This window comes from Capra hircus, chromosome 26 (genome assembly GCF_001704415.2).
Source record: "Capra hircus breed San Clemente chromosome 26, ASM170441v1, whole genome shotgun sequence".
NCBI lineage: Eukaryota > Metazoa > Chordata > Mammalia > Artiodactyla > Bovidae > Capra > Capra hircus.
The window spans coordinates 11,426,087-11,440,507 of NC_030833.1; the positions used below are offsets into that span (position 1 = coordinate 11,426,087).

At 47.5% G+C, this 14,421-nt stretch overlaps 1 protein-coding gene across 1 annotated transcript in view; it reads right to left on the reverse strand.

Moving 5' to 3' along the window:
- PLPP4 (phospholipid phosphatase 4) overlaps window positions 1–14,421 on the reverse strand; it is a 143,986-nt gene that overhangs the window by 79,112 nt on the left and 50,453 nt on the right. Inside the window, exon 2 of the mRNA XM_018041752.1 lies at window positions 5,694–5,802. Coding sequence (XP_017897241.1) covers window positions 5,694–5,802 — 109 coding nt within the window. The remainder of the gene's footprint in view (window positions 1–5,693; window positions 5,803–14,421) is intronic.

The following is a 14,421-nucleotide window of genomic DNA, read 5'->3' on the forward strand; positions in this document are numbered from 1 at the left end:
GACCGTAAAGAAGGTAGAATGCCGAAGAATTAATGTTTTTCGAACGGTGGTGCTGGAGAAGACTTCTGAGAGTCCCTGGGACAGCAAGGAGATCAAACCAGTCAATCTTAAGGGAAATCAACCCTGAATACTTGCTGGAAGGACTGATGCTGAAGCTGAAACTCCAGTAGTTTGGTCACCTGATGCGAACAGCTGACTCATTGGAAAAGACCCTAATGCTGGGGAAGATTGAGAGCAGAAGGAGAAGAGGGTGTCACAGGATGAGATGGCTGCATAGCATCACCGAAACAATGGACATGAACTTGGAAAACTCTGGGAGATGTAAGGGACAGGGAGGCCTGGCGTGCTGCAGTCCATGTGATCGCAAAGAGTTGGACATGACTTGGCAATTGAACAACAACAACATATACATAAACACACACACACACACACACACATATATGTATGCTATCGGCTGCTTATCTGGTGGCTCAGATGGTAAAGAATCTGCCTGCAATGCAGGAGATCTGGGTTCAATCCCTGGGTCGGGAAGATTCCCTGAAGAAAGTAATGGCTACCCCCCATTCCAGTATTTTTGCCTAGAGAACTCCATGGCCAGATTAGCCTGGTGGGTGTGAGTCCCTGGGGTATCAAAGAGTCAGATAAGACTGAGCAACTAAGTATCTTAGCACATACATGCCATTAACATAAAAGGAAAGGAAAGTGAAGTCGTTCAGTCGTGTCTGACTCTTTGTGACCCCATGAACTGTAGCCTACCAGGCTCCTCCATCCATGGGATTTTCCAGGCAAGGGTACAGAAGTGGGTAGCCACTTATTTCTCCAGGGGATCTTCCTGACCCAGGGATTGAACCCGGGTCTCCCACATTGCAGGCAGACACTTTACCATCTGAGCCACCAGAGAAGCCCACTATTAAGACAGATTTGGAACCCCAGAGAAGATATGATTTGGGGAGGCTTCCTCTCCAAGGTTCCAGAGGCTGCCTCCTGGGGATGACCTTGAGCTGGACTGTTCTGACCAAACAGAAGATGGGGCGCCATGCGGGAGCCCCGTGGCTTCAACCAGGAGTGGGAGCTGGAGAATGCAAGGGCCATACCTTGTGCACCCACCAATGAAAGCAACACAAGGCATGCCGTCCATCCCCAATCCAGACAATGGGTGACCCCTGGATGCTGATATAAGGCACTGTGTTGCCAGGATGCTTCTGAGAACCCACCAGGCATGACACCAGACACAAAGCTTGTCTCCAGGGAAGGGCATGAGTGGCCAAGAACTTCAATCCACCAAGCGGATTGAAGCCAGGGCACCTGTTGTTAGGATGTTTTAGCCACAGAAGAGCTTGTCACTGGGGGTTAGTCACATCAGACAAAACAATGGGCCCAAAGTGACTGAATTTTCAGCATCCAACAGGAAGGCATGTATGCTGCATGTTGCTTCTAACAACTCAAGACACAAGGCCACCTGGGAAAGGCCCTATGGTGGGCAAACAGAACTGGGAGCACAGACTTGTCAAAAGTGTCTAAAAACTCAACTACCACAAGCCAGCTTGGTCTCTTTTCCTTCCCTCCTCCCCACAAACTGATTTTATTTTTGTCTTCCTTAGAAGCATCCTATTACAGAATAGAAGCTCCTGTTATTAAGTCAACACAGTACCAGTAATACGCTACGGAAGTGAATCTTCTGGACACGTCATGGCCAGAGGAAAAAGACTGATCTTGGGCAAAGGATAGATCCTGGGCAGATTTTTTAAGTTAAGAATTTGGGAAACACCTCCTCTTCCCTCAGTTCCCTGAGTCTTGCCTGTCCTTCGAGGGTTTTTCTGTGATGCTGAATGGTCTGACTTGTGTTCATGTCTCTGCTCCCACTAGACTAGAAACCATACCTAATCAGCTCTGCACCTCCACTACCCACCACTGTGCTTGGCTCTAGGAAAGTGCTTCATAACTTTCTGTTGAATTAAGTAATAATTAACTAACTTGAAGTTGTCCACACTCTGCCTGTATCCCTGCCTCCCGCTGCCCCCTTCACCACGCAGTACTCCAAGCAAACTTCCATTCATGGGGCCACAGCCTGGCTCCCCTGTGTCTGCTCCTTGACACCTGCTCTTCTGTGTGTGACAGGCTGCGCTCACCACCTGTCCACCTCCCTTCAACCTCCAAGAAGGCAGCACGGCTGAATGGCTCCAAGAGTGTCTACACTCTGATCGGCGGCGTTCAGACCCTGGTCCAGCCACTGACGGTTGTAAACCTGGGATAAGCTGCTTAATCTCATGACAGTTTCATTTCCTCCATTGAAATGATGGGATCACAAAAGTGCCAACCTCAAAGGATTCTGAGAGAATTCACCGAGATGCTATTTGTAAAGTGATGAGCACAGTTACTATATTCAAGAGATGCTAGCTGCTGTTGTGACTACCATGGTGATGAGAAGGAGGAGGACAATGATGAGGATGGGGATGAATGTCCCTAAAAGTGTTCCTGAGCCTCTCCTCCACTCTTTCTCAGATTCCACTTTGCTTCAGGGTACCATCGTCCTCACGAGCCTGCAGGGGTCAAGTCTGATTTGACTTCACATCACCTGCAATTCCTATGGCTTTCCTCACCCTGAAAGTGTTCTCTGGACAAAGACACTACAGGCAACAACAGAGAGGATACTAAAAAGCAATAACGAATACCAACTGAGTAGTCTTCCTACACTAAAAGGCAGGCTTTCAAAGATGCGCTGATACACTCCACCTGTTCAGAAAGGAAGCATGGCCTCATCTGAATAAGGAAGCAGCTGATTGCCTGGGAATATCCAGCAAATGTTAAAGTCAAGACCCAGTATGTGAGAAGAGAGTTCTCAGCCTTCCTCTCTGGTCCACAGGAGCCCAGGGGCATCAAGGGAAACAAGCTCTTGGAATCCCACGGTCCAACCACACCCAAGTTCCATGTTGACAGATACACTCACCTTAGCTGATGGTGCCAAAGACAGAGAAAATGCCAGGCAGTGGCTTCCAGGTGATATCATTACCACTTACTCCTCACTTAATTCCCTAACCTTCTGATAATATTTTTGTAACCTTCGACCAAGTAGCTCTTTTAAAACAGACATACACACAAATAAGCATAACTCCAGAAACACTGATTTCACAAAGAAACCTGGATTCACGACAGCTGCCTTTAAAAAACACTTTGGTTATTAGAAAGTTTGCCTTTAGAGTAAAACATTCTAAACAAAAGTAGGGGAGACCCCAGGATTATTTATGTGTTAAGTAATGAAACTGGAGCTTTCTAAGGAAGCCAAGTGATTTTTTAAAAAAACATTGAAAATATGTTCTCTTATATATTCTTTTAGAAACACCATAAGGTTTGTAGAGATCAAAAGCAGACAAATGATATCTTATATTAAACTCTCAATAAAACCCAGGAGAACAAATCTAATTTATTTGGTGACAAAGCATTTCTCATCTTGCGTTGCACATACTCTAAATGTCTCTACTGCTTTCCTTGTGTTATTATGGAGTAGCACTAAATCTTGCGACCGAATGAATGAAATTCATCAACAACTATTAACAAAACAAAAGGTTGAACTTATTTCATTAGGAGATTAGAGGGTATGCATCAGTGTTTGTGGCTGAATGCCCTTCTATTCTCTGAGAATCACAGCACTGAATAACTCCTTTACTGCCTCCTTTCCTCCACTGCCAACATGCAAATGTGCTCCATCCTATTTGTGTCTGCAGCCAGGATATTTGTGGCATTTGTATCTAGACTTCAAAACAATCCATTGTTCATAAATCTAGGACACAGCCACAGATTCATCACAACATCCCATATGAACAGACATCTCCAAATTGGGTTTTACAGCACACAAAATGTGAAATCTTTGAAAATGGGGATAAGTGATAAACAGAAGCTCCTCCTACTAAGACCATGGAGTAAGCTAGTGAGGCACATGCTAGTTACTTTATTTCTAGGGTTTATGGAAGATGTGAGTTGGAACAGAAATGGGAAAAAAGTCTGATTTTAATACACAGATATAAGGCAATGCCCAACTCACAAGAACCCTACATTATTCCATTTCCCTGATATTCACAAAAATCAGGTTTATTTTCCAGCAGGAAGGTAATTATGAAAAAGCAATAAAAATAAGACTGTGATGTTCATGTAGTGTTCTGGACATTTGGGGATGTCTACAGACACAAAGATCTTTCCAATCATCTTTGAAACAATCATTGGTGATCTTTCCAATCACGGATGAACAAGATTTCCTCCCCAAATCAGAGGGATTTCTTTCAAAGTGCAAAAAATATCCCTTGTATGCTCTATAAAACTCTGGAACACACACTTGAGTTCCCAGAGACAGGACACATGATGGCTGGTCAATAGGCAAAAGCTTCAAGCTACAGCATTGCCCATCCAAAAGCTACATTCTTGTCCTGTAACAAGACCAAGCTTCAATATTTCCTCTGCCACAGAAAGGCCTTAAAGCAATTCTCCAGGAGCTGGTGAGCCTTAGCAAGGAGTCCTGAACACTCAGCTCCAGACTGCAGGGCAACCTCCTGGCTGAGAGCAGGGCTCAGAGCTGGCTGCTTGGGTGCGAATCTGGGCTCTCCCACTCTCTAGCTTGTGTGGCCTTGGGCAAGCTCTCTCATCTCTTTGGGATGCAGGTCTGCATCTGCAAAATTCAGACAATAATGACATCTTCCTCACTGGGAAACAGTTAGTTCAGTTCAGTCGCTCAATCGTGTCCGACTCTTTGCGACCGCATGGACTGCAGCACTCCAGGCCTCCCTGTCCGTCACGAACTTCAGGAGTTTACTCAAACTCATGTCCATTGCGTCAGTGATGCCATCCAACCATCTCATTCTCTGTTGTCCCCTTTTCCTCCCACCCTCAATCAAGGTAGGTCTAAATGAGAAAATCCTTCCTAAGCTTTCAGCAAGCGACCAGCACATAGTAGTATTAGCCACTCAGTCATGTCCCACTCTTTACAATGCCATGAGCTATAGCCCACCAGGCTCCTCCGTCCATAGGATTCTGCAGGCCAGAGTACTGGAGTTGCCATTCCCTTCTCCAGGGGATCTTCTCGACCCAAGGAACAAATCTGGGGCTCCTGCTTTGCAGGTGGATTCTTTACCACCCGAGCCACCAGGAAAACCCGTAGTAGGGAAAGTGTAAAAGGCTGTAATCAACATGGAGTAGAATGAAGAGGTAAAATTAGTCCCAATATATCCACCAATTATTTGGGTGTTAGCCCATTTATCCTAGAATCAGAGATGCTATCCAGAGTTGAGTCACACACAGTGGTCTCATCATTGGTTAACTGACCAGCCAAACCCAGAAAAGCGGTTAACAGAGCAGTCAGCGGTGTCTGAGGATGGCTAAATTGAGATCTGCTTTAAAAGACAATGGAACAGGCAACTTTGTTCACTAGTTGCTCATCTTATTCTACTCTAAGTATTTGGAAACAGTTCGGGTTTAGCTCAAGTAAGCAGGGCCCTTCTTTTCCAAAGCCTCGGGCAATTGCTTCTCACATGACCAAGCGGTGAACCCTCCTGATCTGGAATTGAATTTTAATTTGTTGGGCCGTTCACCTCTGTTCTTCAGGCTGCTCGCCATCATCAGCAGGGGATGGAAAAACAGAAGTGAAAACCGATGTGGCTCACACTCGGGGGAGGGGTCCCATCAACCATGAAATCAAGGGTACTTACAAACATGAGGCGGGTGGGGATGTTGTCTGACTGCACCAGGGGATTCTTATAGAGCCAGATCTCTTCTGGCTGGATGACTCTCTGGAAGGGATCCAAAAACTCTGTAAAACTGAAACAAAACAAAGAAAGAGGCGTGAGGGCTGAGCACTGGGGAGGAAGCAGCTTACGCAAGAGCTCAGAGTGGACAGACTGGTCCCTGGGGAGGGGAGGACAAGCTGCCCAGCTGATGGTTCGCAGGCAGCTCCAGCAGGGGAAAGATGCAAGAATCACCAGGACTGCAGGGCCTTTTGTCACCACCAGCCTGCTAGGACCAGTGGCGGGCATAAGAGAAGAGCTGAGAGGCGGACACACAAAGACCCTAAGAACTCGGGCATCCAAAGGGAACTGGGAGTTCAAGTCCAGAATGGTGGCTCGGACTGGGGCAAGGCCAGGCCAGCAGCCATCTCTGGGGACAAAATGGACTTGAGTTGGAGTGAAGGGGATGGAGCAGCGGGCAGGACTAGAGCAAAGCACCCGCGGTGTTCCTCCTCCAGGTTACTCCAGATGGCGCCCCTCCACCATCACCACCACTAGGGGGCAGAGCGAGAGAAAGAAGCTTCCAGAAAGGAGAAGGCTGGGACAGGAGAGACAGCAGAGGAAAGAAGGAAGGAAGTGGGAGGGGGATGGGTGACTGCTGTTAAGGAACCAGAAAGCTCTAAGCCTCCACCTCCCGACCCATCTCTCACCCTGGGAACCTGCAACACCCAAGTGGTTGAAAAGAATCACCACCAAGAGAAAACCTGCAGGGAAGAACAACAGTTTAGCCAGCTTTCAGCCCCTGGGCCCCCTCCCAGCTCTCCAGCCCAGTTCTCCAACTGGTGAATCCAGTTCAGAGTGGCTTCAGATGTGTCTGGGTGAGTCAGGGCTTGTGTTCCAGACTGAGGAATCTGGCTTTTGAACCAAGGAGGAATTTGGCAGAAAAGCATGGAATGAAATGAACAGTGGTGAAGACGGAGCATTGGAGCAGAACAGAGGAGGGAGGCAGAGACAGTGAGGAGGTGAGGGCAGCTGTCCCAACAAGAGATGCCTGCAGAGAGAAGCAAAAGGCAGGGCAGAAAGTGGAAGAACACGCACAGGCGGGGGCAAGGGTGATGGGCAGAGCTGAGTCCAAGGGCTCTGGCTTGGGTTTTCAGGAAATGGGGTACCATTGCCAAGATGAGAAGGAGGGAAGCTGGGGGATGGGAGTTGGAGGTCAATAGTCATCTCATCTAGGAGACCAGCCAGGTGACTAACAGTCCCAGTTTGCCCAGGACTCTCATGGGCTTCCCTCATAGCTCAGTTGCAATGCACGAGACCCCAGTTCGATTCCTTGAGAGGAAAGATCCCCTGGCGAAGAGAAAGACTACCCACTCCAGTACTCTGGCCTAGAGAATTCCTTGGACTGTATAGTCCATGGGGTCGCAAAGAGTCAGACATGACATAGCGATTTTCACTTTCACTGCTGGTTTTAGCACTGTGAGTCCTATATCCCAGGAAAACCCCCAATCTCAGAAAAAACCTGGATGATGGGTCATCTTAAAGCCATTCCAGCCCTGGGACAGAGTCAGCAGTCTGAGGGTCTTGGTTTCTGCCCTAGATTTGGGGCTTTGCATGATCATTTGTCTGTATGCCCAGCTACACTGGGAGGGCAGGGAGGCTGGAGTCACTCTCCAGGGCTATGTCCTCAGAGTCCAGCAGGGTGGAACTCTCAGTGACTCTCCAGTGCCTGCAGAATCTACTGCTGTCTGTTCCAGACTTTGAACAGCTGCTACTGTTAAAAAAAAAAAAAGCCTCTGTCTCATCGGCCTCACACTGAATTCTATCATGTCTATATCTAAGCGAGACCTAAACTTCAATCTGTCTTTTGCGTCTCTATGTACACATCCCTCCCTCTCTATGTCTCCCTCTGTTCCTTTCCTCCCCTCTCTCTCCCCACAACTGAGGCTTTTCACGTTGTAAAACTCTGTCCTTCTGTCCATGTATTTATGAAATTTCAAGAAGAAAGTGGTGCTGGCCCCTGACTGTTTCACTCAGCACTGAGCCCAGAACATACCTACTATAGGATCTTATTGCAATGCCCTGAGGCCCCTGCATTGGTGTGTAAAGTAATTTCTGCTAACAGCCCTCCAAGCCTCCTGCAAGACACAAGGGTTCACACCATCTGGGTGCTGGGAAACCTGCTTTCTGCCCGAGCTCCACCATTAAGCTGCTCTGGCCTCAGAACAACCAACTTCTCACTGGGCCTCAATGTCCTCACCTGCAACCTGGGTGCGTGAGTGCGTGCATGCAAAGCCACTTCAGTCATGAGCGACTCTTTGCAACCCCATAGACTGCAGCCCACCAGGCTCCTCTGTCCATGGAATTTCCCAGCTAAGAATACTGGAGTGGGTTGCCATTCCCTTCTCCAGGGGATCTTCCCAATCCAGCGACTGAATCCTGTCTCTTACATCTCCTGCAATGACATGTGGGTTCTTTATCACTAGTGCCACTTGGGAAGCCCCCTACAACATGGGAGGTTGGATTAGGTCAGAGGTGACAAATGAAGAAGGGTTAGAACCTTTGGAAACACCCTACCCCAGACCTATAGCCTTGGTATGGACTGGGCCTGGTACATGAATTTTAAAATATTCCCCAGGTGATTCTGAAGGGCCCAGCACTAAACAAGAAAATTCTTCAAGATTCCCAGCACCCTTGTCCACAAGAAGAGGAGACTTAGAAATTTAGCTCTCTACGTTAACAATTCTTCCATCTGCTGAAGGACAGGCACTGGAGTCAGTCTCACCCATGTTCAAATCCCAGCCCCTGCTGTGTGGCTCTTAGTGAGTTCATTAACATCTCTGAGCCTCAGTCCAGCCATCTGTAAAATGGGCACACCTTACAGAGTGGAAATAAAACTTAAATGAACGAATATAAAGTACCTAACAGAGCACACACAGAAACCAGCATTTCGTCACTTTATCATTTCACTCTAGCCTCCAACTGCGAGTTTTTACTAGATAGTTTTCTAGTAAAAAAATGTTTTCTAGACAGTTTTCAGGCTTTTTTGGGGGGAGGGGCACGGTGGTGAGGAGTGGATTTCATTTTGCAACAACCTACTCACTGCACTTGGGTATTTTAAAAGCATTTTAAATATAACTAAGTAAGAAAAATTGTATTTGCAAGTTATTTTAAAGAGTATGTTGGCATCCCTGGTGGCTCAGATGGTAAGAATCTGCCTGCTATGTGGGAGACTTGGGTTCGATCCCTGGGCCGCGAAGGTCCCATGGAAGAGGGCGTGGCAGCCCACTCCAGTTCTTGCCTGGAAAATTTCACGGACAGAGGAGCCTGGTGGGCTACAGTCCACAGGGTAACAGAAGAGTTAGACACGATGGCGTGACTAACACTTCAAGAATATACTTATGGAACCTAAAGCTTCCAGAATACTCCAGTTACTCTGGATGCATAACAAATTACCCCAAAACTTAATGTCTTAAACCACTTGTTTTCTTTTGTTCATGATTTTGTGGATCAGGAAATTGAGACGGGTCCAGCTAGGCAGAGCTCACTTCACGTGGTCACAGCAGTTGGACATCAGCTGGGGCTGCATCACCTGAAGGCTTGACCAGGATGGACATCAGGATGGTCCATTACATGGGTGCTGGCTGTCAACCAGGAGCTCAGCTAGCACCGCCACATGGAGCGCTGCACACATCTCTCCAGCACGACAGAGTCAGCATAGTCAGAATTTTTCATGGCTGCTGGCTTCCTCTGGAATGCAGGTCTCAGGAGGTCCAGGCAGAAGCTGAATGGCTTTTCTGACCCAGCCTCTGAAGTCCTGTAGCATCACTGGGTGACAGAAGGTCAGCCCCGATTCAAAACAGGGGAACTGACTCCACCTCTTAGCAGTGATGCGGCAGAGTCCTATTATAGAAAAGCAGGTAAGATGAGAGATAGGGCTTCAGCCACCTTCCAAATACAATCTGTCACCCGTAGGCTGTCATCGTTATAATGGTCTTGCAGCCCCTACTCTCAGAGACCCCAGAACTCTGATCCCCATTTCCTCTGCACACAGCTGGCCACAGGGCCAAGGAGCTGGCATGCCACTGAGGCCGGTCCTTCCTCATCTCATCTGTCGCCCAGGGGACACTATCCTCATGGCGATTTTTTAAAGCCTCGTGCACCCAGCCTATCACACGACTCCTCACCCCACCCTGAGTGGCTGCAGCCAGAACGCATCTGTCAAGGAAATCATATCCTCTGGGAGCAGCACACCAGGAAAGATAGATGTCCGTTCTCCCCGCACACCCGCCACTGGCGTCTGCCTCCGAGAATCCAAACAGCGAGACAGCTACACAGAGGACGTGAGTTTCAAAATGCAGACGGGAGCAGAGGTGGGCATGCAGTAGAATGGAAAGTTACGGAAATGTGAAAGGGTGCCCCCAAGAGAGGGCATGCCAGGCCTGGAAACATCCTTCCAGGAACTCTTTGTAAAATGGGTTGGAAAGCAGGAAATGAAACCTTGCTTTCAGGGGAGGAATTCAGGCATGGGATCCGACTGTCTGCTCAGCATGGCTCACTATGCACTGAGGACCTCCCCTCGGCCCCCCAGCAGCGTGAACGATCAGGGCTTCCCAAACAAGAATGCACCCAGAGACCTCTTGGGGACTGCTGATACAGCAGGTCCAGGCTTGGCATCTCCAGCAAGCTCCCTGAGGATGCTGATGCTGCTGGTCTGTGGACCAAACCTAGAGTCACAAGAGGCCACCATATCAGCACCACCTTGGACGGAGATGTTAAAAACACAGGAACTGGACTTCCCTGGTGGCTCAGTGGTAAGGAGTCCACCTGCCAAGCAGGAGGCATGGGTTTGATCCCTGGCCCGGGAATATCCTACATATCATGGAGCAACTAAGCCCATATGCTACAACTACTGAGCCAGCGCTTGACAGCCTGGGGACTGTAACTACTGAAGCCCACACACCCTAGAGCCGTCCTCTGCAAAAAGAGAGGCCACTGGGATGAGAAGCCCACTCACCATGCACCACAACTAGACAGTAGCCCCTGCTTGTCTCAACTACAAGCCCGTGTAGCAACTGACACCCAGCACAGCCAAAAAGAAATAAATTATGTTTTTAAAATGCAGAAACCTGGGCCCCAGCCCAGATCTGCTGACTCAGAATCTTCATTTTTCACAAGATTGCTGTGAGCACTATAGTGGTACAGACAGAGTTCTTGGGGAAAGCCCATGCTTCCCAACTTCAGCCATTTAAGAACCAAGGTGGGGGGAGAAGAACCAGGGGGGCCAGTTTTGCTTGATCTGCTCTCCACTTGCACTGTGACTTTTCTTCAGACTTTGTAAACTGCAGTGAGTTTATTCTAGAAGAAACCTGTTGTCACTGCTGAGTTATGGGATTGGCATTCCTTTTATAAATCATTGGTAAATGTTAAAAGCAGGCTATTAAATTCTACCTTGATGTTTTTGCCTCTGGGCGGAGGCTGGCCTTCTCTGCGAGGTCAACAAGATCATTCCCTGCAAGATGGGAGGATAGAAGGAGAGGAGGCGGGATGCACAAGCCTTCTTCATGATACAGAGTCAGGTGGATCATGTCCACAGATAGTGGAAATTCGCTTTGTGAAGCCCCTACCATTATCTCCAGCACCACTTGCACCACAGAAGAGGCAGAAAAAAGATGAAAAGCAAAAATGATAACTCAAAAGCACAGCAATCGGAGGCCATTCACTACAGAAGAAATAGCCCCAAGAGTCTTAGGACCTCCTGCCAGCATCAGCATAATGACTTGATTATGCTGATAATCCCAGCATACCCCAGGCCAGTATAATGACCTATACCCTTGCATTTTCAGGAAACGCTGAAGGAAGAGGAGCAACTCTTTGGCCACTGGGAGGTATGTAAACCCACTTTGTTTACTTTTATTTCCAATAAATATAATGCAGAGAAAAATATCTCAATGCTCAGAAAGGGTCTGACAGACCCACCGATGCAGAGTTCCTCATACTCTGAGGCTAAGAATCAAAACTATCCGCCCGTGAATGGCCTTTCCCCATCACTACAGAGACTCTTGAAGAAAGAGTCTTGGTGTGACAGTCGGTACCCCAATTCTGTGGCTAAATACCCCATTTATCCATTTTAAATCCAGACTGGCTTAAGAGTGGAGGGGACTTCTAAGACTTCATCAGACTCAATGACCAAAAGTAAACAGGGAGGAAGAATAAGCGCTATGAGAGAAGGATGAATGTAAACCTAACAAGTCAGAAATATCACGTCTTAATCATTTCAAAGAAACAATGTGAGTTAATGAGATCCCATAGGTGTGAAAGCAATGTTTTCTGCATTGGTACTGATCAACTCTGATTCAGCATCCAGGACCAGCCCAGTCTCAAAATAACTGACTTCTCCCCCCATCAAATGCAGTCACTGAATCTTAACTATTATCAAAAACATCATTGCCCTTAGCAGTGACTTGAAACTAAAATAAAATGAGTTTCCCTGGTGGTTCAGACGGTAAAGCATCTGTCTGCAATGCAGGAGACCCAGGTTCGATCCGTGGGTTGGGAAGTTCCCCTGGAGAAGGAAATGGCAACCCACTACAGTATTCTTGCCTGGAAAATCCCATGGATGGTGGAGCCTGGTGGGCTACTGTTCATGGGGTTGCAAAGAGTTGGACACGACTGAGCAACTTCACTTTCACTTTCAAGCTATATAGGTCAACATGTTCTGATGTGAAAAGCATGAAGTTACTATTATAGGTGGTGGTGGTTGAGTCACTAAGTTGTGTCCAACTCTTGCGACCCCATGGACTGTAGCCTGCCAGGCTCCTCTGTCCATAGGATTTTCCAGGCAAGAACACTGGAGTGGGTAGCCATTTCCTTCTCCAGGGGATCTTTCTGACCCAGGGATCGGGCCCAGGTCTCCTGCGCTGCAGGCAGAGTCTTTACCAACTGAGCTACCAGGGAAATAGGACATGAATAATTTTCTCTCCTGAAAATGGAAACTGTCCAAAGTCAGGTAACTTGCTGTGGGATTTTGATCCAAGACAAGCTCCTTCGAATTGGACAATTATCTTAGTCTAACCTTCTCTTAATTTCTCCCTGCAAAGTTTAGACAGTGTTACTCATCTTCTTCTTAGTTCTCTGATGATACAGAAGAATTTGGCAAACTGACAATAAGAAAATTCAAAGGTGCTCTTCTAACTTTTTAGGGCCAGTGTTAGTCTCTCAGTCGTGGCCAGTTCACTGCAACCCCGTGGACTGTGCCCTGCCAGGCCCTCTGCCCGTGGAACTCTCTAGGCAAGGATACTGGGGAGGGTAGCCGTTTCCTTCTCTACAGGATCTTCCCAACCCAGGGATCAAGCCTGGGTCTCCTGCATTGTAGGCAGATTCTTTACCACCTGAACCACAAGTCTATGCATAGCATAGATGCTTTAATCCTCCTTAGACCAGATCTTATCTACATATCTCATACACACACACACAACCACAACCACACACACACACACACACACACACACACACACACACACACACACACACACACCAAAACAGAACTTAAGGGAGCAGAAGGCAAGCAGAAGCAAGCAAGTTTCTATGATACAGGAAGGCCTTACCAAAACTAACTGAAATAGAAAAGAGGCAGAAGAGATTGGATGTTGACACAGAGTGAAGAGCAGGCAGAAAGCTGAAGGAGAGATAAAGCCAAGCAGACAAAAGCATCCTAGGGTTTCCCTTTTCCCCTCAGGTAGGGGACCAGTCACTGCTCCTCACCTAATCACAGACACATGGCCTGTCAGCCTGCTGTGGTCCCCTGAACCCTCACCCAGGAGAAAAGGACGCAATTCCAGTGTCTCACACTGTACCATGAGGGTCTTTCCAGGAAAATAAAAACATTTTAATGTTTTTTTAATTTCTTTATCTTAATTGGAGGCTAATTACTTTATAATATTGTACTGGTCCATCAGGAGACAAATGGATAAGAAAGCCGTGGTACATACACACAATGGAATATTACTCAGCCATTAAAAAGAATACATTTGAGTCGGTTCTAATGAGGTGGATGAAACATTTTTATGTTTTAATAAAAAAATATCAGCAGCAAATAAAACATCACCTTGCCCATCAGAGGATGCCCAGACCAGGGCCAGCTAGGGTAGCATTTACAGCACGACAGATGCATACCACACTCACACACGCTCACAAACACACCTACACATGCACAGACACACTCTCTCCTGTTGGCTAGTCCTGTTTTCACAGCTCACCTGCCCTTAAGCAGCCCAGGATACAGTCTGCTTACACAGGAAGGGGCACAGCCGGGGCAGGCAATCAACTTCCGCCTTTGCCTGTTGTTTATTCATTCAACAAAAATTTACTGAGTGTCTGTGATGTACCAGATACTGTCCTATGAACCCTGGTGTATGAAACACATATGATCACACTCTTGCAGAGACTACAGTCAAGGGAGGCTAAGCTCCACCTGACTGGGGGATGAGATGTCAAGGCCTCTAGTTACAGGTATTAGAACTCTGACCACAAAGTCTCACCACCCCAGGGTGTGTATCTATTACTGTCCACTTGCTGAATGTGGCAAGACATTCAGCCCAAAGCTGGGAACCCAGAGAAATGGCCAATCTTGACATCACAGTAGCAGGAATAAGTCCCTGAACAAGGGACTATGATGCTACTGTCCTCTAGGCCTTTTCTGACTCAAAGTTAA